Source organism: Gekko japonicus, unplaced genomic scaffold (genome assembly GCF_001447785.1).
Source record: "Gekko japonicus isolate JY-2015 unplaced genomic scaffold, Gekko_japonicus_V1.1 scaffold63, whole genome shotgun sequence".
Lineage (NCBI taxonomy): Eukaryota > Metazoa > Chordata > Lepidosauria > Squamata > Gekkonidae > Gekko > Gekko japonicus.
The window spans coordinates 2,086,906-2,110,629 of NW_015168654.1; the positions used below are offsets into that span (position 1 = coordinate 2,086,906).

The window sequence follows — 23,724 nt, forward strand, 5'->3', positions numbered from 1 at the left end:
GCTGGGCCAGCCAAAGGGAGATGAAAACCCCTTTCTTTCATAGACTGGTGCCCTGTGTCACGCACGGGGTAATCCAAAAGGGAGCCTGGCACTCCAGCTAGAGATAACATCCCCCCCCCCCCCCCCCCCCGGGGAGGGGACCGGCGGGGGGGGGGGTCACATCAGGACTTGCCCGCAGTTCATTGGGCAAACCCCGTTGCTGGGTTCGGGACGGTCAGAGTGGCTGGCTGAGCCCCATCCCTTTGTGCTTCTCTGCAGCCGGTCCATTCTTGATCTGGCTGACCCCTAGAGTTCAAGCCAGGATCCAGCTAGTCCACCAGCAGCTAGAATCCTGCAGATACCATCAGAGCTCCACATATTTCACAGGAGACCGGAATCTCTTGGTGATGTGTGCTGATGCCAAAAACTACTGTGGGGTCCTAAGTGCTGTTCAGCTGACTGCAGTGTGCACCCCAGCTGGGTTGCCTTCAGGTCCGTCTTCCTGTTCCTCTGCTTGGAACATGGCGCTGAACTGGGCCTGGCACTCGAGCAGGAGCTTGCGGCTTGGGGGGGACACCAACGCGCGAAGGCAGTGCACCCGCACAATGCCAGACTGGCCCCCCGACACCAGCCAGCTGTGACAGTCCAGGTTGGGGCTGAAGCGAACCTGTCAAGGAGAGGATGTTGATGAAGTAGAGGGGAGAAAGCAACAAAGGGGGAAGGAAATGGGCCCTACTGCCTCCTTCATCCCAGCCCCTCTGGACCAGTCCCCTCTGCCCCAGGACTGTGATGGGTTGGCTCCAGCCACAAGCTCTCTGGCAAAGATTCAGAGGGGTTCTTGGGACAGAGGTGTGTGCAGGCGTGCCAGATACGCAGTGGGAGACTTGAGGCTGTGCCCCCCCCCCCCCCTGCTGTAATCCCCTTTTTCCTTCTTACCTTGTGCACTGCTTCCAGCTGCAATCTGCCTAGGCCATCCCCTTCTTTTACTTCTTGTGTAGGTGGTTGCTTCCGGGACTTTCTCCTGAAGAAACCCTTGAAGCTCCTCTTCATTTGGGGGAAGAGAAGGGAGGTCAGAGGAGAAGGGAGAATCAGGCTCAAGAGCAAGTGCAGCCAGCCCTAGCAGTAGCCAGGCTCTCTGGGCAGCAGCAAGAGAAAGAAAAAGGACCTCCCCCCGTGGTGGCAGGGCCTCAACACAGGCAGGCCTCGTGACTCCCGCTGTCAAGCCGGGGATTGATGGGCCTGGGACCAGAGCCTCATCATCTGGCTGCAATGAGTCTTATCAACCGGAAACATGCCACAGAATCGGGAAGACGGAAGAATGGGGGGGGGGGGCTGGAGCAGCTGGAAAGCAACGATAGGCTCCTGGCCTCTTGGGGGTTACGGAAGGAGGGGAGAAAACTGCCACCACACGCCTCTGTTACCACCACCTGCCCATCCCCACTTGGTACTAACAGCCGCGCTCAGTCTCTTGCCCAAAAGCACTTGCTAACACAAGGACAACTTCCCACCCTAAGAGCCGACAGGCAGAAGGCAAGCACACACCTGAAATAGGACACCGAAGGGGCCATACATGGTTTCCCACCCCTCACAAAAGCCTCCCTTCCACCCCACAGGGGGCAGAGCCCCGCTTCCTCCAAGCCCTCACCAGGTCAGTATCCTGAAAGTGGATGTAGTTCCGGGCCACTGACTCATTGTACGTCCTGCCCTCCACTGGGGGCTTCTCGCCGGCTCCCATCCTTGCATCAGTGCTGACTGGACCACAGGGCAGCAGGTCTGCCTTGTAGATAGGCTACGTGGGGAAATTCAGAGAACAGTTGAGGGCAAGGAAAAGATTCCCTTGCTCCAATCCTGCCCTCAAACATGGCACAGCTCAATAATATTATTATTTCTCATTAGAGATAATCTGGATGCGCCCAGCTGATGGCTTCCCCTGCCTGCCCACCCAAGAAGTGGCTCAAGCACGAGAGCCAAGGCATAAGCCAAGAGAAGGCATTATACCAGCCTCTCCCTCCCGGAGAGGCTGGCCAAAAATTCCTTTGCAAGACATTAAAGTTTACTGGCTCATCTGTAACAGAGTCTACCCCCAATCCCACTTGTCATTAGGGTTCTTGGTGCCCTGATGACTGTGGAAGATATGGGATACATTTGCAGATTTGTGGGAAGGGGGACAGGGAAAGAAGAGTGCAACATGAAGGCATAAGAAAACATCTGAGATTCTTCATTTAATTTCTCTCCACCCCATCTTGAGAGAGAGAAACTGTTTCACAATTGTACATTGTTAGAAAACCCTTTTGAACTCTAACCCAACCTGATTAATGAAATGTTGTAATCACTAATTCTCACAGGAAGGGAAAGTGGGTGACCACTGAGAAATGTGTGGAATGCAGTAGTTTCAAAACAGAGACCCTTTCCCACCTTTTCTTCCTTTGTTAAGAGGGAAGAGGTTTGGACCAAAAGCCCCGGGCCTTTCCTAGATGGAGGAAGATGAGGCTAACCTAACCCCCTAACTTGCATGACATGGGGGGGGGGGAGTGTTGCATTTTTCTCAGAGCTGCTGTGGAGACAGGAAACCGCATCAGTCTCTGCAGCAGCTGAGTCAGTGGGATGCTTGGGGAGATGAATACTTCTGGAATGAGGATGACCATGTGCTCCTTCAGTCATCTAGCAAACAAAGAATGCCATCTCTCTGGTAAGGGCCAGGGCTCTCTTCTGTCCCTGTAGTCGGTGATCAGACAGTAATATTGGGGGATGCCCTCAACACCATCAAGATGCAACTTCCCCAAATGAAGTGGCAGCAACACCTACAAATCGGCGCTCAGAAGGTCGTTTGACATTGTGTGGGTTGACTGACAGGTCGGGCATCATGGCAGCCACCAGCTCCCCTGTGGCGTCTCCAGCAGCTATGGAGTTCAGCCAATCAGATCCAGAGATGCTCTGCAAAAGGAGAGAGAATCTAGAACCAGGCACAGAGCCCCACTCCTTCCCTACCTGGCTACGCTGTGGGAAGGCCTCAACTGAACATCCCTTCATTTCCGCCCTCTGCAGTAGTAGGAACTTACCCATACGGTGCCTTTACGAGGGGCCACAAAATAGGCCCGGAAGCCCAGATAGCCAGCATCCAGGTAGTGGATCCCACATAGGCCATACCTGCAACACAAGAGGAATAGGGGATCATGATACCCGACCACCGTGTACAATGGCCCAGACCCCATCCCACGCACACATATTCAGTACTCTACTGCCATTCACCTATCAAACAACCCAGCACCATGACTATGTTTGATCCAGAACAGCCAACAGGCTGAAGCACCGAATGCTGGCAACGTAGCAGAAAAAGCAACAAACATACAGGGACTTCCGTTTCAGAGAAGTCCAAGCACTAAAAAACTGTTTCCAAGAATAGATTCCTATGCTAGAGATCCTCAAAATGCCAAATCAAACACTGTAATATCCAGCTCTGTGGACCTGCTGCCTCTGCTTAAAGCCAGGGCTAGCTATACTTTTTCCAGTGTGAACCTCCACATGGGAGAAAGCTTAAACACAGCACAGCAGTGAGACCTGAACACCCAGAGTCCAACAAGAACATCTTATTTTCATATCCTACCCTTTATATATATTTAAAAGCCCATCTCCAGAATCTGGCCAGAACAGCTTCAACCATAGCTCGGAGAACGTTCTGAAGCGTGGTATCATTTTTATACAACCTCCTGTAATGTGTGTCTGCATAATATATACATAACTTCCTGAACTGCTTGCCAGTTCTGAAAGTAAACTAGACCTGTGGCAGCTAGAAAAAACACTGATGGTGCTCTCTGGAACTGGTCTCCGAAGCAGGTGCTTCAAAGAAGCTTAAGAACATGCAGAAGATAGGAGGCGATGTAGGCTATAGAAAAACTCCTGTTAGAGCATGCTGTATGGGAGCACATATGTTTTTTGTGCACATACACACACATTCTCAGGCTATTTATGTTGGATTCAAATTGCCCCTACATTCAAGCAGACAGCGCTGTTACTTATAGCACTGAAAGTGTTATTTACAACAAGCAAGCATCCTCACATAACACATTTATCCTGTGTAACAAGTGTGGGAAAGAATTGCATATGGCATTTTACCCTGTTTTTTAAAAAGTGTGCAAATCAGGCTTCTATGCCCTATTGCAGAGCTACTGCCACAACCAGTGTTCCTCTAAGCTGAGTTAGTGTGAGCTAGCTCACAGTTTTTTAGCCTCTGGCTCACACGTTTTTGTCTTAGCTCAGGAAGGATGGCTCCAGAGCAAACTAACTTATGCAGTAGCTAAATCATCTGCTCACAACTTTAATGCTAGTAGCTCACAAAGGAGAATTTTTGCTCAAAGGACTCCATAGCTTAGAGGGAACATTGGCCACAACAACCCCACAGAAAAGTACTAGCTCCCCACAGTGTACCACTGCAAAAACGATAAATCCAATTCCCTTTGACTGGTGTAAATTAGTCCCCAAAAGGACCACTATTCAGCCACGAGGCTACAAATGACTGCGTAGGCTCCGAAGCAGGCTTCTGTGCCCTTCCCAAAATACACATATGCACACACACACTCACGAGGCATAGCAGTTGTCCTGTGCAACTGTGATCCCGCTGTAAGGCAGCAGCCAGGCAATTTCTGTGCTCAAGAAACGCTTGATGCTGTTGATGGGCTCGTGTAGCCGGCGCAGGTCCCAGAATTTGATCTTGCGGTCATTCCCTGCGGTCACTATGAAATTGCTAGGACGAAAACAGATTGTTCCACTGATACTCCAGCTCCTTTTCAGGGGGAAGGCACCTTCTTCAGCCAGTTGTAGTCGGAAGAGGACTGAGGGTAAGGCAGGCTCAGACTGGGTGAGAAGAGGCAGAGGCTAGCAAGACAGATTGTACTCAGCAACTGGAGGCCAGGAAGCATCGTCCTGTAGGCAATCTGTTGACAAACACTACTGCTTGGCTCCTTCTGCCACAGCCAGGTTGAGTGTTGCCAGTACCGGGAGTCTGGCCACTGAGGGCAAAGTGGCTCTCACCAACCTCTCTAACCCTGCACACACAATGTACACACACCTGTTTGCCTTGCACCACTGGATGTTGCGCACAGCATGATCATGGGCAAGCAAGCAGTGAAACGGGTACAGCTTGAGGGAGCCACTGGGCTGGCGGACTCGCTGCAGCAGGGACTTGCTGGAGAGGTTCCACAAGGCTACAGTGCCTGGAGAGAGGAGACCTTCAGTGTGGTGGCAGGACTGCAAACAGAAGTAAAGCCCCTCTTCCCTAGCCCCCCGCCTCTAGAGGGCCTTCCCTTCTCACCGTCATAGAAGCCAGCTGCCAGTTGATGGTGAGGCTTGGTGGGCATCCAGGCCAGGGTGAAACACTGCCCACATTCAGAGGGGCTCCCTGCCTGGATCGAGCCCACTTGCAAGGTGGCCACACACTGCACCTGAAGAGAAAGAGATGCGGCCATCAGCAACAGAAAGATAATGCAGGAGGGAGGAACCAGCTGTCTTTCCAGAGTAACTGCTGGTCCAAGGGAAACAGGCCAATTCTACCCAGCTCTGAACTGGGGGGGGGGGAGAGCCAGTAAATTTCAGTCTGAATGGACAGACTGAACTTTACCGGCTAATGAGGGGCGGCCCTTCTCACAGAGAACCACCTTTCTCAAGGAACTGGCAAGCTGAAAGATGCAGGGCAACTTGGGCCTTGATCACGGGAGCCTGCAGAGGGGGACACATTAGATGATGCAAACGTAGAGACATACCTTGCAGATAGCATGCCGTGGGGATGGCACATCTAGGAGAGAAGGAGAAATGGGGTCAGATCGCAAGCAACCTCATCAGGATCCAGTGGAAACTTTAATCCTTTCTTGTCCATGAGGGCTGGTGGGGTAGCCCTGTTCTAGCCTAAGCTCTCCCTTCCAGAGAATTCCAGGAGCTAGACAGGATCAAACACCACCTGGCCGAGCCCAAATTCTTGCCACAAGACAATTCTCTTCTCTACCACCTTCTGACCTCAAGGCATCACCTGTTTAGTTCAGGAAGGCCAAACCTTGGCTTCCCTCAATGGTACTCCACAAGGAAGAACAGAAAGGGTCATTACTCACACTGGCTTTTTCTGAGATGCTACCTTCCCTGAACAGGCCCAGGAAAGCTAACATCAGTGAGCCCACAAAGAGGAAACGGGGTAGAAACAGCCCTGCTTGGGCAGCTTCTCCTGAAGCCACAAGCAAAACTGCAACACACTCTAGAGTAGCTGGCTCCCTGAGGGAAGCAACTTGCGAGGAGCTCTGCAGTCACACGAGGTACTTCCTCTGAGACTCAAATGTCTCCGCTATTCAACCCACCTACCCAACCACCACCTGGGTCCTCGGCCAATGCCCTATAATAAGCCTCATGGCTTAGCCAAGAATGGAACCTTTCCAGATCGAGGCATGGGTAACTGCTGCCGCCCACCTTCCATGTTGCAAGAAGGCAATTCTCAAAGAGAGAAGTAGGTTAAGTGCTGTCAGGGAGGGCAGAAAGAACTCCCCCATGCCAGCTGTACCATAGACAGCCTCAGTCCAAGTGATAGGATGGTGGGAAGATAGGAAGGAAGATACCCCTGCCTGGTGGAATGAGCTCCTGTTAGGAATTAGGGCCCTTTGAGAGCTTTTACAGTTCCGTAGGGCCTGAAAGATGAAGCTCTTCCGCCAGGCCTTCAGTTGAGGCAGCGGGTATCCGACTCAATCTGGCCTCCCCCCAATGAGTCACACTCATGATGTGTCTGTTGAGATATAATTTATTTAAAAGTATTTATTGTTGTAATTTTATTGTATTTATTGTATGTATCTCGTTATTTTGTTTTTATTGTTGTAAATCTGCACTTAGCAGATTGTCATAGGTTGGAACCTGCCCCAAGCCTGCTTTGCAGGGAGGGCAGGATATAAATTGAAGAAAATAAATAAATAAATAAATAAAACAGGTGATAAGATTGTAAATACAATCAAAAAGAACATTATACCTCCAATTATGTATGTTTTATGTGCAATTCCTTAGATACATTCATAAAATTACTTACTTTATTTTGGAAATTTTCATAGCGTTCCTTATCACCTCAGATTCCTTTAGAGCAGGGGTGTCGAACTCATTTCGTTATGAGGGATGGATCTGACATAAATGAGACCTTGTTGGGCCAGGCCATGTGTGTCATAAAAGGTAATGCCAGGTGGCAGAGATATAAACTTTATAAAGGACACAGACAAACACAATTAAATTTTTTTTTAACTTTAAATAACACATTTCCAGTGAGCTCGACACCCCTGCTTTAGAGGATGCAACTCCCATTTAGTGAAGGAACATGTAATTTTCCTGACCTCAGTTTCTATCATTAGGCATATCTGATAACCTGGACTAATTATTGAGATTGGTCTTCTCAGCCGGACTATGCATTTTGGGCTATTTTGGAGGATTCTTGTCTGGTACCCCTGGATTGGGGTCTATTCATGCTAAAATATTTTATTTTTATTTATTTATTTATTTATACTTATATTTATACCACACCCACCCTGTAAACAGGCTCTGGGCGGCTTACAAAAGATGGCAAAATATGCTGATTTCACATAAAACATTAAAATAGCATAAAACATACTTAATATCAACAATAAACATTAACATCCTCGCAGTATTAAACGATATTAAAGTGCATGGTGTGTTCCTCCTGCAGTTTCTGCAGTTAATGAATTATGGCATATAATGTCACAACGATATCAGTTTGACTGATTTTCACATGCTAAATTAACACTATGGGCCAATCTAAATTTAAAAATTGAGAAGACTTTTTAAATTAAAGGTTTGGACAATTAATAAGAATTAGACAATGAGTTTTTGTTATTTAGGAGCTGCGGTGGCTCAAGTGGTTAAGACGCTGAACTGCGGGCTGTGGAAGGTCGGTAGTTCAGCAGTTCGAGACCCGAGTGTGCCGCATGACGGAGTGAGCTCCCGTCTCTAGTTCCAGCTCCTGCCAACCTAGCAGTTCGAAAGCGAGAAATTGCAGTAGATAAATAGGTACCACTTCAGTGGGAAGGTAACAGCGTTCAGTGCGCCTTGGTGTTTAGTCATGCCAGCCACATGACCACGGAAACGTCTTCGGACAGCGCTGGCTCTTCAGCTCAGCTTTGAAACGGAGATGAGCACCGCAACCCTAGAGTCGGATTTGACTGGCTTTCGAGCAAGGGACCTTTAGTTATTTTCTCAGCTGCGTTCTACTTATGACCAGTCAACTTCTGTTGAATGGCAATATTTACAACTGCAACCATTTGTTGGTATCTAAATAAGCCTCTGCAGCATAAGTGTTTCAGAATCTTTCTTACTCTCAGAAACTCTCATTGAATTGATGCACAAACCAAACCCTCAATATTTGTTTATAAATACTTCATGGTAAATAAATAAATATGATATACAAAGTCTCAGAAATGAATGGAATAAGGAACTAGATATTGTTTCTATGGAACCCAAGCTGTAACTTATTCAGAAAAAAATATGTTTAGGATATACTGGACACCAAGGTGACTTCTTAGTAAAGAAGTAAGTAAAGTGTCAAATTGCTGGCACTGTAACTTACAGGACACATCTCTCAGAAACAGTGTGGTGCAGTGGTTAAGAGCGGCAGACTCCAGTCTGGAGAACTGGGTTTGATTCCCCACTCCTCCACATGAAGCCTGCTGGGTGACCTTGGGCCAGTCACAGTTCTCTCAGAACTCTCTCAGGCTCACCTACCTCACAAGGTGCCTGCTGTGGGGAGAGGAAGGGAAAGGCCATCATAAGATGCTTTGAGACTCCTTATGGCAGAGAAAAGCAGGGAATAAAACATACTCTGCTTCTTAAACATATGCTTTGGGTCTGCCCAGTTATTCAGTCTTTTTGGGAGGAAGTAATTACTCTTAATTTTGGCTTACAATATTCATTGTTCTTTAAGGATGTTTATGTAATTTTAAACAATTTGCCTGTTCCCTGGAGACAAACTGATGGTCAATGAAAACAGACCCTTCATGCCCTTGCTATTGCTAAAAGACTTACATTACAACCCTGGAGAGATAAATGCCCACCCTTAAGTAATCCTATGGACTGAGGACCTTACAGTCTTATCAACATTTGGACATATGGCATATAGGCAGCAATTGTGCATGAACATAGTTAGATATTTGGAAACCTTTTACAGAATCTTATTGGTAGACTTGCCACCACTTTTAAAATATTTTTAATTTCTTTCTGGTTGGGAGTTGCAATTAATTTTTTTTTTTAATTATAGACTGCAGGCCAGGCTAAAGATGGGGTGAATTTGCCCTCCCCAAATTTCACTCACTTCTCAATCTCCCAGCCATCTGTCCATCAAAGAGATGTCCTTTTGGGGTTCTGTCAGACTCAGACTCTGACAAGAGTGGAAGAACTGGGAGGTTAATGGAACATTAAGCATGTGTGCTCCCCCTCCCACCCACCATGGCACTAGGAGGAGGGGAGAGGGGCTAAGGGCTCAGCCTGGACTCCCCAGGGACTGACTGGCTGTTATCACCAGAGGCCAAGGTTGAGTGCCCACGAGTGCCACAAACACACACACACACAGCCATCATCATCATCAATCATTCTCACAGACAGATTTAATTACAAGCTTCATTAGCTGATATAGCTGGCTGAGCAGGGGAGTGGAGGGGGAAGGGGGCAAGAGACAGGGAAGAAGACATTCACTGCTGGAATTCACAGACAATTCCCTGGAAAAAAATGTATTTCAGCATGGCGGAGGACTGCACTGAAGCCTCCTACCTGCACAGAAGTGAAGACTTTCTCATCTTGGGGAAGGGATAACTTTAGGAGAATCTTTGCAGGGGGCAGCGAGGCCGTAACTGTGCTACAAGAGTCTTCTGAATCATGCAAGAAACCTCTGCTTCAGAATGGAATGTCTCAGCACTCTTCAGTTTGGGATTAAATGTATGTATGCATGCATGTGCGGGGGAGGGGGGAGAGATAGCCAGTGCTGAAAGCGAAAGTCCTGCAAACCATCATGGGTATCATTTGCTGAGGAAGAACTGCCAAGTTTGACTTCTTTTGCTGAGGGACTGTGGTCCTGGCTTGTAGAAAACTTTGGGCTTATTAACACACAGGAGCTCATCAGGCAGAGATGGCTGATGGGGAAAACAAAGGGTCTGAATCCTGACTAGATGACTCGTTCTTGGATATATGGTGTTAAGAGCTCTCCACTGACTGACACTAGAACAGGCTGCCTCCAAGCAAAGGGCAGTGGCCGCTTCTCATCAACAACATCCAGTTTGGAGAGTTCAACTAACCTCATCCCCTTAAGTTATGGGCTGGGAGGGCCTTCTCCTCTGCCCTAAAATGCACCCCTAAATGCTGCTAGGTGTATTAAGCCAGGGACACACACACACACACAACAAGAAGATTTCTCCCATCGAGCTCAGGGGGGAGACAGAGATGCCCAAAACAACCACACAGGGTCACAGTCACCTGGGTGCTTGGTTTGCTAAGACAGACACCAGGTCCAGCCTGCCTGCCACTCTCCCAGGGGATGTTACAGCTCTTCCTACCTGTTACCTGGGCTCTCCTGTAGACACGCAAGTCCTGGGCATGCGGAAGGCTGTACAGCAGCACCTTGCCATCGGAGAAGGCCACAGCCAGCAGTCCCAGCCGACTCATCTGGAAAGACTGCAGGGGACAGAAAGGAAGATAACAACAAGGGTCTTCTCCAGAGGCTTTCCTGTCACCTCCCAATAGGTAGCAGACACTGTGAGGATGTGTGGGTTTGCCTGCTCCGCTAAATTCTCATGGAAAACAAAAGACCTTGGAGACTGATTTTCAATCTACTTCTCTTGTTCTGCAAATTCTCCAGAACCACTACAGTCCATAGAAGTTCTTACCTTGTGACGGGTGGCAGGGAGCTCCCAGGCGCCACTTGGGCAAAACTTCATATCCCAGATGCAGCCATGGCTGGTGGCAATGGCATACGCCAGTCCTGGCTTGGTTGCAGACCTTGAGGGAAGAAGGGAATGTAAGAGAATCAAAGGGAAACCTTGTCCATTTACCTACAATCCCTTACCCACCCACCCCCAAGTTGACGGCATGGAGTCAGCTGTGCCATTTGGTACCCACTGCATTGAAGTCTCAGAGAAGCCTGTTTCTAGACTGTCCACAGTCTCCAAAAATAAGTAGTCTGGGAAGGCATTCCACTGACTGAGAAAACTGTCTCTCCTTGGTGCAACTTCTCACTGCTGCCCCTACATACTTTCCCCTCTTTTCACATAGCCTGCCCCTTCTTGTATCTCCAATGCACTATTCTGCACAGGCAAAGAGGGGACCTAGCCTGGCACACGGGCAACTGGCTCATGGGAATGTCTGCCAAGAGGAAGACATGTGCGTCTCTCTCTGTCTTAAAATAGAAAAAACTCATTTTGCCCATGGCCAACCAACAGGTCTATTGGGGGACTGACATACCTGGAACATGCCCCAGAGCCAGAACCTTAACCACAGGCAAAGTCTCAGACTTGAGACAAGGCAGCAAAAAACCCCATCCAATGCCTGCATCACTCATTTGGAACACAGGGCAGCCTGAAAAATGGTGGACAGATCCTGCAGCAGCCTCCCTCCCTTCCCCTCAGCTCACCCTGTGTCTTGTTGAATGGGCCCTAGCTCCCAGAGCTGAAGCAGAGCTGGCCCTGTATGGATTCCCACCAAACTGTGCCGGTCATCCATGCCTTGGTTGCAGGAGATGGCCACGTACTGGGAGGCCATGGAGCCTTCAGGGGTTGGGCACCACTCCATGGCCCAGATGGGTCCCCCAACGAAGAAAGTCATGTCCAGGCGTTCCTCATGAGGCTGCAAGGCATTAAACCTGCAAGGTAGGGAATGGGGAGGGGGTGAGACACACAGTTCAGTGGTTGAGCATCTGCTCTGCACGTAGAAAGTTAAAATTCAGTCCTTGAAATTTCTAGTTCAAAGAAACTCAAGTATTAGAGTGGGCAAAGACCTCTCTGCCTCAGACCTTGAGAGATGATGCCAGTCACTGTGGACATGTAAAATACAAGAAATTGGACTAGGGGCATAGCAAACACATGGGAGCAGACTGTAGAACCCATTAGGAACCCAGAAACCCTGAACCAAGAGTCTCAGGGGAGTGGGAGGAGTCTTACTGAGAGCCAGCGTGGTGTGGTGGTTAAGAGTGGCAGATTCTAATCTGGAGAAACGGGCTTGATTCCCCACTCCTCTACATGAAGCCTGCTGGGTGACCTTGGGCCAGTCACAGTTTCTCTCAGAGCTCTCTGAGCCCCACCTACCTCACAAGGTGCCTGTTGTGGTGACAGGAAGGGAAGGCAATTGTAAGCCGCTTTGAGACTCCTTAGAGTAGAGAAAAGTGGGGTATAAAAACCTACTCTTCTACTGGATGAGCAAAAGCTGTGTCCACCCAATACAGGGTATTTGTTACCTGGTATATAAATCTTGGTGGGCTTCCTCATTGCTTTCCCAAACAAATGCAAACTCCCATATCTGCTTTCATCCAGGCTCTGAGACTCAGGACTCAGCTGCAAGCAAGCTGCTTCCAGACTTTGTCCCATTTGCTGCCTGGCCTGAATCCAATGCCTCCAAGGTTTATAAGAAAATCAGAAAGTGGATCACTGCCTCTAAAAGGTCAATGCCCGCCAGACTGAGTTTTCCCTAGTCCCCCATCCTTGATAACATTTAATGTCCAACTATTTATAGTATCCAATGAAGAGGCTTATGAAAGGGAACCCAAACTATTTCTAGCCTATATTTGTACTCCAAAACATAACAATGCCACTCTAACCATGTGGAATCAGCAGTGAATAGGCTGCCTATGTGAGAGTATGCACACTAGGGTCTCTTTCACCACCAAAACATCTGCACCCTAAGTGACCGAATGGGATCATTCCCTCATTTGACATGTCCTTTACTACATCCTGAATAATACTCATGTTGGATTTTCTCAGCTTCAGTCCACTCCCTTCCACAAAAGCCAACAAATACATCTTGTTCCACATTCAATCAAACCTCTGGTACAGAGAGAATATTCCAGAACAACTCAGTTTCTCTTTGAATGTGCTCGTAGCCCTCATTTTTCCAAGAGGAAAATAGCCTTGGGACTCTGGGCACAGTCTGGCAGCAACTCATCTTGCCTTCCTGGATATCTCAGGCCAACCTCTAAGATTAATCTACTTCCTTCCACTACCAATGACCTTGGGGGGAATTAATGACCTTAAAAAAGAACACACCTAAAACCTGGAATCACACTTATGCAAGAATAGTCATATATGCATAATTTCTACTCCTTTTTTTGTGAACCCCCCACCCCAGCGCATCACAGCACCACCCTGTTTTCCCACCCACCCTCCAGCAGACCTGTTAATCCGGTAGAGGATGCTGCTGTCCTCTTGTAGACCTTCCCGCCTGATGGAGAAGAGAGGGGATTTGGTCTCCGCAGGGAGGTATTCGTTCACTTCGCTTTGGGAGATGGAGAACAGAGTGGAAGCTCAGTCCCACGAAACCTTTGATGTAATCCTTCCCTCAACCCTCCCTTGAGAAGCACAACAGCTCCCCCACCCTCGGATCGCAAGCCTCCTTGATGCATGCCACGTGCAGCCTGCTTCCTGATGGGCATTCACAGCCCTGGGAGGTGAAAGAGACAAAATTTTCTGCCACAGCAGCCACAGAGCACACCCCTTCCTTATCAATGCCCTTAACCTTCCTTCTTCCCCTGCCAGTCCAGGTGTCTCTTTGACCAATCACAGCAACCACTGCCATGTGCCTCTTTCCTCACTTGCGTGCTGCCCCCAAGGACAGCCAACATGGTGCAATGGTTAGACTAAGACTGAAGAGCCCCAGGTTCAAATCTCCACACTGCTATGAAGCTCACCAGGTGACCTTGGGCCAGTCACTCTCGTATAGCCCAACCTACCTCATGGGGTTGCTGTGAGGATAAAATGGAGGAGGAGAGACCTATGCACGCTGTCCTGAGCTCCTCCGAAGAAGGGAAGCATAAAATTGGGCTGATCAATATGACACAACAGACAGCTCTCCTGTTCAGCTTCTCTCCCACTGACACCACTCACCTCTCTGACAGAAAGACCCATTTCCGAGCTGAGGGGATCCACTCTGGAAACTCCCAGGGAGAGTGAAGTTGCTCACGCCTGGAGGAGAAGCAAGCACAACCAGAAAGTCACAGGGATGTAACCAAGTTTGCAGGAAAATCCAGCTTTAAACAAAAAGAAAAAGGTAATCTGGGGTTAAACCTCCCACCAGTGCAGATATTGCAAAAAAAACCAAACAAACAAACAATCAAAACAAAAACCTAGGAGGCATTTTGGCAGTGGTCTGCAGGAATCGGAGGGACCCAGAAGAGGGAGGAAAAGGAGACCCAAAGGCAAAGAAAGTGGATTTCCATGCATCCTCCTGGGACCTAGGGCTGCCAAACCGCGGCGGGGGATCCATGCGTTGTCGCAGGATCGCTGCCGCGGAGGGACAGCAATCCGCGTTGCACCGGCGGCAACGGGACTCCAAACAGCCCCGTTGCCAGAGCGACGCGTAGCGTCACATCCTGGTGACGCCGGTGCAACGCGGATTGCTGTCCCTCCGCGGCAGCGATCCTGCGACAACGCATGGATCCCCCGCCGCGGTTTGGCAGCCCTACTGGGACCTACCCCATAAATATAAAGAGTGACATTTTAAATGCTAACAAAGTTATAAGGAATACACTTCATGTTCTTAAACCAGTAAAGTTCATGCTTCAAAGCAAGTACTGTATGTATTTTATATTCTCCAAACTTTTTTTTGCGCCATGGCTTTAGAACGCCAGAGGATCTAAATCTCTAGGCCTCACACAATGTGCCCCTCTATCACCGCCTTGCGGACCCTTTTCTTTAAAATATTTACCACATCCCTGTTTAATGAGCCATATAAAATGATAGCAAACTCACTCAAGACTAAAAACTAAAACGCTAAATCAAAGAGCAAAGGAGACAAAAAATAGGGAGGGGGAAGCAGGAGGCTAGGTGTGTGGCCCAGGGAACGAGATAAGACCTTGGCGAGCTGCTGCCAATCAGAGCAGACGGCACTGAGCTGAATGAAACAAAGGGTTTGCCTCAGGAAAGAGGCAGCTTGATATGACTTCTAAGTATAGCAAAAAGCAGCTTCTCTGTTCACTGCTTGTTTTCTGTTTACAACAGTCCCTTCCCCAAGTTTCCAATGGGATGTGAAAGCAAACAGTGATATAATTAAATTCCACCCAAGGTTATTAGTATATACAGTTGCCAAGTCTCTCTGCTGCTACCAAACTAAAGTCTGTAAGATTTGTTGTGTTCTGGGACTCCAACTTCTGGGCCAGTAGCTGTAGCATCCCCTAGTACAGGGGTCCCCAACCTTTACAAGCCTGCGGGCACCTTTGGAATTCTGACACAGGGTGATGGGCAAAGCCACAATATGGCTGCCACAAAATGACTGCTGCAGGAGGTGGAGCCGGCCACAAAATGGCTGTCATAGCTTACCATCTGTCACACAGTGAAGATCCTTGTACTGTGCTGGCAGCTTTAGCTAAAGCAATGTTTTAAAAAATCTGCACAGCAAATCAAATCTCCAATGGCCAATCAGAAACCTCGCTGAACAAAAGCCCCACCAGACCCCACTCACTTTCTAAAAACACTTGGTGGGCACCAGGAAATGTTTTGGCAGGCACCACGGCACTCACGGCACCACACAGGGAACCCCTGCCCTAGCAACAGAAGCGCTAGCACCCTCAGCACCACAAAAACACTAGCACCTTCCGCGTGGACAAGCAGAGGTATCAGGTGACACCCCTTTGGGCAACACACCAGTGCCAGCCCTCTAACTAGGGGTCATCAGCATCCACTCCAACATGGTCAGACCTGCCGCAGCCTTCCAGTTCCCCAAGCTCACCCACTTATTGAGAAAACCAGGAGAAAAATACACAAGAAACCCTGTACTCACAAGTGATGGGTGACCCTGAGAGACTTCCAGACAGGAGCCATGACAGAGTTGTGTAAGCCGTTGGAGGCAAACCCTCGGCACTGAGCCTTGGGCCGCTAGAGAAAAGAAACTGCCATGTAAGCTGTCCCCAGGATCCTGCAGCCTATTCTCCAAAGCTCACGAGAAAAGCACCTCACCCAACTAAGCCCCCCCCCCCAAGCAAGCTGGCCTCTGTATCTTGAGATCCCCCCTCCCTGCCAGCCTCCTGAACACAAAAGCGCTGGGTTACCGCAGTTCCCCGCAGGCTGTGCTCCAGTTCAGGCTCGGATGCCTCACTCAGCAACATGTCACTCTCCTCCTCTTCCTCCGCCTCTGCCGCCTCCACAAGCCCTTCTTCTGAGGGGACAAAGTCCGCATCCCCATCGTTCTCCAGCTTCTGCTCATGTGGCTTCCGACCCCGCCGTTTCCTGACAGGCTCCTCGGGCTCAAGGGGGCTCTCTGAGGTCCCCTGAGAGGACGGCTGATAGGCAGATGTCAACTCCTCAGCCAGTTCCTGAAGGTACAGAAGGGCTCTGGGAACATACAAGGACACAGGGACATGGGGCTAAGTTGCAGAGCAAGAATCCCACCCGTCACCTTCCATGGCTTGCTGGGCAACAGCAGGACCTGCTCTCAGAACACTCTGTGTGAATCTAGCACTCCCAAGAAAGACAGCAATGTTGGACCAAAACCTTTTGTCACAGCTGTCTCCATTCTACTCATCTAGAAGCAATACTGCTTAATATTTAAAAGCCAAGCTTGTAGGTGTTTGATCAGCCAATGGAAAAAGATGCCCACGAGTATCGTAGATACAGCATTGGGTTGTAGTGGTGTCATTATCTTTAAAGATACGTAAGTGCCATTTGGGGAGAGGCATTTTGGTGTAGTGGTTAGGAGTGCGGACTCTAATCTGGGAGAACTGGGTTTGATTCCCCACTCCTCCACATGCAGCTACTGGTGTGACCTTAGGTCAGACACAAGTTCTTTCAGAGCTGTTCTCCCAAGAGCAGTTCTCAAAAGAGTCCCTCAGACCCATCTACCGCAATGCTCCCTCTAAGCTGTGGAGTCTTGTGAGCAAAAATTCTACTTTGTGAGTTACTAGCATGAAAGTTGTGAGCGAGCAATTTGGTTGCTGCATAAATTTGTTTGCTCTGGAGCCATCCTTCCTGAGCTGAGACAAAAAAGGGTGAGCTGGCTAAAAAGCTGTGAGCTAGCTCACACTGACTCAGCTTAGAGGGAACACTGCTCACAGGGTGTCTGTTGTGGGGAGAGGAAAGGAAAGGAGATTGTAATATGCTCTAAGACTCCTTCGGATAGTGAAGGGCAGGGTATAAATCCAATCTCTCTCTCTCTTCTTTTTCTTTGATACCAGAGGCTCCTAAGATGGGCTTTGATGCAAGATGGGAGGGCTTTTTTCTTTGCGGCTACTGCGTACTCATATGCAAATAAAGGCAGATTAAGTAAATAACTGGTAAGATTTCAATAGCTGATAGCTCTAGAAAAAAAGGCAACTCCGGAAAGCTGCAGAAAGCAGTATCAATTGAGACCAAGAGAAACTTGAGCACAAGTTAAGAGGACAGTGCTGTTATTTAAAACTGCACATGCAAAACATTCCTCAGTGGCATGGAGCCTCCTACTTAATCCCAAACTCAACCTTTTGGGAAGGTATCTTAAACTCTACTTCCCCAGTCATTAACTAGGAAGCTCCTTCTCCAGTCTACCAAATAACTCTTATGTAAGTTGTTTCTATCTGTGCATTCCTTCTATCCAAACCAAGGCCTTAAATCCTCTTCCTTACACTTTAGCAGCCCGGCGCTTTGGACGCCCCCCAGGAGTAGTATCCAGGCAATCTTGGCTCTCCTCACTGGCCAGCGACTTCTGCTGGTGAAGGGGTTCAGTCGACTGGCACTCCAGGCAGCTCTGCCTTGGATTTGCGCCCTCGCTTCTTTGGCACCTTCACAGGCAGAGAAGGGCCATTCTCCGAAGGCCCAGGGACCTCGCCTTGAACTCTGGGCTCCTGAAGAGGGGGGCCTTTGCGAACCACTGCTTTCTTTTTGGGCTTCTGGCCACGGATAGGTTTCTGTTTCAATGGGACGGCTGCTGATACAGCTTCCGGATGAGTAATAGCCATGGCTGTTGACATGTGGATCTCATCTGCTTGGAAACAAAGAGCCAGGTTAATGCAGATGCCGACCACACATGAAGTGATAGAGAAGGACTGTGCTGGGTGAGGCTAACAACCCATCACCTGCATACTTGACCCTTCAACCTCAACTGCCCATGCAGAAAAACAGCTCCAGCCAACTAACCAGTGAATCCAGCAGTTCCATCCAGTTTAACTTCTGCTACCCTCCCCACTTCAGATCCTCACTCTTGCTGCTATAGACCAAAATCCTGAAAGATCCAATAGGCTCTGCAGAACTGTGAACTAACTTTCCACGAGATGTACTGCTCCTCCACACCAGAGTCTCTGCAGGAATCCTGACTGCTAAGAATAAGGGGTAGGATCTATCCTTTCATTAGCAAACCATACCTGCTAGACCAGCCACTTCTTTCCACCCAGTCAATCTCTAATCAGACACACCTCCCTCCAAAATCTCCATGAATGGGTGCAGAAAGGCAAACTCTCTTTCAGGGCTTGTCTCATGCTGACTTGAGCACAATGAGAAATGGCTGACGAACTGGGCTCTGAGACAGTGTAGCAAATGCAAAGAGAAAGAGGGACTTAGCCTGTAATCCACCTGGTTTCTCTCTTATGCTCACTGATCCTGCAAAATATTCTCAATAAGCCATTTTTTTTTATTCTCCTCTTTGCAAAATGGATAGACAGAAGGATTTCAGTTTCTGGCCATGGCAAAAAAGAGGCTCATTAGAGATAGCAAAACACCCAGAAACATACCAGAAGCTTCCTGATGGTCTGTTTCCTCAGGTTGTTTCTTCAGTTGCTTAGGAGGCGGCTCACCTTCTGCTGTCTCCCGTCCTCTCTTCTTGCAGCAGGAGCTCTGCCACTCTTCTTGGAGATGGCTTGCCACATTGGGGGCGACTGCTGTGTCTGCTTCACTCACAACCGCTCCAGTAGAGGTCACCACCTCCAAGGCTGTATCAATCTGCCCACCCCAGCAAGTGTTCTCTGAGCAAGTCTCCATGCAAATGGGCAGGCTGGCACCTCCATCCACTTGCTCTATGGCTTTCTTGGCTATCCCCATGGCACAGCCGGATGTGGGGCAAGATTCCATGAAGGCGCCACAGCTGTTCAGGCAGGTGCTATTCCTCCCATTGCGTTCTAGGCTCTGCCTGAAAGAAAGAGATGGAAATGAAGGAGTGTACAAACTAGAAAAACCATTGGAAGACCTGTATTGTTTGAAATTAAGTCAGCAAATATAGAAAGTAATAACGGTGGTTCAGTTGGAAGTGACAAGACAGAGTACAAATCTAAGAACACTGCAGAGCTAAAAATACACAGGGGCTGAGAAACCTTTCCAGGTTAGATAAGAAATAAACAGGTACATACAAGCACACATACTTTTTTTTTGCTGCCTGTAGGATGTTGCTGGGCTCATTACTTTCAGCAACCTGATCTTTGAGCAAGGTGTTTCTTCACTAAACAATACCTTGAATGGGGCAGGCACTCTTACAGCAGGCCATCTTTGTTTTGCTTCCTCAGAATGCTGCAGTATTAGTAGTGTACATTAATCCAGAGGGGAATTAGTATGGGTTTGGACGACTTGTCCCTGCTGTCTCCTCTACCACTGTGTCATTATCACTTATTAAGAGTCCTTGGTATGGCCTACCTCTGCCATATTCATTTTGTGGCTGCAGCCAATTCATTCAGCTTTAGATCTCTGTCTTTAAAAGGGGCATAACAATTATTCTTCCCTCACATGGAAGGGGGGCCCTAAGGGAACCCCCCCAAAAGAATTTTGCAAATTAAAAATTCTAGTGAAAGAACAATACTAACTGTATACAGCGGTGATGCATTACCTCAGAAATACTATAACACTCCTGCAGAGTATGTCAATATTATGTCCACAGTGCAGATGACAGTGGAATCATGGTTCATAGTGGCTTGACTAACGCCATGCGAGAACATCATGGCCGAGTAGAGACTTGATGAAGGTGCTTCCAGCTAAACTGCAGTTAAAAAGTAACAGCTGAGGAATGCATTTAGTTCTCTCACAGTTAATAAAGATATAGATTGCCACTGATATAGTGCTTTCAGTGTTCAAAACACTTCACACAAATAACTCCAGTAACCTTTATAACCACTCTGTAAGGGGTGTGTGTGTCAGTATTTCCCCTGAAAAAATATTGGAGGGGGGAGAACTCTCCTGACATTTCTGGATACATATAGATCCAGCCAGGCTGCCTGCCATCTCCCCCACAACACATCTGCAGTAGTACTCAGAAAGGGGTTAGATGTGTCATTTTAAACAGGCACCACACACAAGGGGCTTGCTCTAGTTTCAGTCTCTCCCCCCCCCCATTGCAACTATTTGCCGTGCCAATATCGGGCTAGGGCAACCCAGTACAAATCCCCATTCGTTAGGCAACCTGAGCCACTCACTCTAAACCTCACCTACATCACAGGGCTGTTGTGATAATAAAAGTAAAGGTAAAGGTTCCCTTGCTCGAAAGCCAGTCGAATCCGACTCTAGGGTTGCGGTGCTCATCTCCGTTTCCAAGCCGAAGAGCCACGCTGTCCAAAGATGTTTCCGTGGTCATGTGGCCGGCATGACTAAACACCAAGGCGCACGGAACGCTGTTACCTTCCCACCAAAGTGGTACCTATTTATCTACTTGCAATTTCTTGCTTTCGAACTGCTAGGTTGGCAGGAGCTGGAACTAGAGACGGGAGCTCACTCCGTCTTACGGCACCCGGGTCTTGAACTGCTGAATTACTGACCTTCCACAGCCTGCAAGTTCAGCGTCTTAACCACCTGAGCCACCACAGCTCCTCTGTGATAATAAAATGGGCGGGTAAAACTATATTCGATGAGCTCCTTAGAGAAAAGTCGGAAAAGAAACGCGACAGATGTCTCCCGAATGTGACTGGCTCCTTTGTAACCTGGACGGCAGATGCCACCAGCTAGGCCAGTGACAGTCGGAGGGATTCAAATCAGTCCGCAAGAAGCTCTCTCCTAGTTGGGGGGTTCTACAGGGGCCACGCGGGGTGCCGCGGCCCGGAGCAACACCAAGAACCTCTCCCTTCCTGTCGGACAAAGGAAAAAGCCCAAAGAGCTGACCAGCCGTCCTCTCGCCACTCTCACCTCGAACCGCCTTTTCTTCACAGAAACCGGTCGGGAGGAGGGGTGGAGGAGCAATCAAGATGGCGGCCGTTACGGGCTCGTACTGATGACGCAGGCGACTCAACGTCTTTCGAGCACGCGCTGGTTTTCTGCACGTGATACGAGGAACGCGCTGCTCTGCTGGGGGGTGGAAAATGGACATGGGCCTGTAAATTTTTCTGTGGGAGCACATAGAGCTACAGAAATCAGGTCGCTTGTGGCTAATATGCAGCGTTGTGAAGAGTACGACTCGCTTTCCTTTCTGCTCCTGTCTGAACAGCTGACTTAGAATAGGGTTGCCAAACACGAGGTAGCGGCTTGAGATCTCCTAGGGTTGCTAGGTCTTGGTTGGAAAATACCAGGAGACTTTGGGGGGTGGGGTGGGGGTTGATCCAGGAGAGGACGGGGTTTGGGGAGGGGAGGGGCCTCAGCATGGTACAATGTCATAGACTCCACCCTTCAAAGCAGCTATTTTCTCCAGGGGAACTGATCTCTGTCAGCTGGAGATCAGTTGTAAAAGCGAGAGATCCCCAGGCCCCACCTGGAGGTTGGCAACCCTAATTTGGGGTGGATCCGGGAGAGAGCGGGGTTTGGGGAGGAGAGGGGCTTCAGCCGGGTACAATGTCATAAGAGTCCACCCTTCAGAGCAGCCATTTTCTCCAGGGGAGCTGATCTCTGCCAGCTGGAGATTAGTTGTAAAAGTGGGAGGCCCCACCTGGAGGTTGGCAACCCTGAGATCCCCTGCTATTACAACAGATCTCCAGATGACAGAAATAAGTTCTGGAGAAAACGGCTGCTTTGAAGGTGGACTCTATAGCACTGTACCCCACTGAAGTCCCTCCCCTCCTTAGGCTCCACCCCCAAAATCTCCATATATTTCCCAACCCAGAGCTGGCAACCCTAGCTTAGGACCATATTGCTATGATGACTATAACTGCACTAAAGTTTCAAAAGAACATCGCACTCTAATGATTTCTTTCCTGAGGATTTTAGAAAAATCCCCATAAAGAACTGGTGGTTGCAGGTCATACTGATAAAAAAATAGCAATCTGACTAATTCCATTATTTTAACAATGTCCCCAGGTTCACATAAATCAACCTTACCCCAAAAAAATTATTTCTGCTTTTCACACCTCACTATAGTTATCCCTTTCCCTCCACCCTAAGTACCACTCAGACAATCAAATACACCCTACAACAGTTAGTAACCAGCGAAACATTCTCTTCCTTCCCCACTCGGGCCATCGTGCAGGCTAGCCCACTCACAGAAACTAAGCATGGTTGGCCTTGGTTAGTATTTGTATGGGAGACCACTAACAAAGCCCAGGGTTGCTACACAAAGGCAGACAATGGCAAACCTCCCCTGTTCATCTCTTGCCTTGAAAATCTTCCAGGGTGGCCATAAATCAGCGGCACTTTCCACCATCGGTTTCCTACATCACACTCATGGTACAATATCCTTCCCTAGATTATAGCCCACACTTTTTTTTTGTTTGTTAAAAGCCTACTAGGATCACACCAATAACCACCCTGCTACTTCATTCTCAAGCCAAGCTAGCAATAATCCTCACTTCGCTCTGCTGGACTAAGCCTGTAGAGTTGCCACCTCTGGGTTGAGAAATATCTGGAGATTTTGGGGGTGGAGCTCGAGGAGGCCAGGATTTGGGGAGAGACATCAATGGGGTATAATGCCATAGACCACCTTCCAAAGTGGCCATTTTCTCCAGGTGAAATTATCTGTCATATGGGGATCTCCAGCCACTATCTGGAGGTTGGCAACCCTAGCAGGGAATCATATTTTCAGGGAGTAGCCATGTCGATCTGCAATAGAACAGCTAGAATCAAGTCCAGTAGCTCCTTAGAGGCCAACAAGATTTGAGTATAAGCTTTCAAGAGTCAACGCTCCCTGTGTCGGATGAAGGGAATGATCATATATAACCAATGGAAAATGGAAATCCCCTGGCTCTGTTATTTACCCCAGCACTTAATATTTGGATCTCATTATTATGACCAATTGCTATTTAGACATCTCCTGCTCCACAATTTTATCCCATTTTTGACATAACCACCTAAAGCTGGTGACCACTGCTGTATCTTGTGATAGTGAATTCCACATGTGGCTCTCTCACTGAAATGGCATCACTAGATAATGACAGATGGGTGCAGAAGTTTTTAATTCCAAAGCCCCCCCCCGCCTTAAAACCACGTAAAGTAGGAAGGACAAAAGGGTTATGGGTATAGAAAGTTTCCATTTGTCTCAGTGTGAATAAGGTTTATTTGAACAAGCAGGCGAGATCACTTAGAAGCTCCTGGACTCCAACCTCATATAAGAAAAATATATTACTCTCTTCTCCTCCACCTTCCCTGTCATTGGCAAAATATTCCAAAAGTAAATTTAGCTGACAATTTTATGTTTTTAACAGAATATTATGCAGCCCAAAGCCACAAC

At 48.4% G+C, this 23,724-nt stretch overlaps 1 protein-coding gene across 1 annotated transcript; it reads right to left on the bottom strand.

Moving 5' to 3' along the window:
- Positions 1-204: 204 nt before the first annotated feature.
- On the bottom strand, positions 205-20,047 carry GTF3C2 (general transcription factor IIIC subunit 2). The gene is given in 20 exon segments (XM_015415160.1): positions 205-646; positions 916-1,023; positions 1,625-1,768; positions 2,785-2,913; positions 3,039-3,126; positions 4,559-4,720; positions 5,045-5,189; positions 5,288-5,417; positions 5,736-5,767; positions 10,548-10,665; positions 10,878-10,989; positions 11,621-11,848; positions 13,372-13,473; positions 14,082-14,159; positions 15,973-16,067; positions 16,241-16,523; positions 17,789-17,905; positions 17,907-18,144; positions 18,890-19,284; positions 19,972-20,047. Coding segments are annotated over 19 exon segments (2,862 nt in total). The 5' UTR covers positions 19,227-19,284; positions 19,972-20,047; the 3' UTR covers positions 205-430.
- Positions 20,048-23,724: the final 3,677 nt, after the last annotated feature.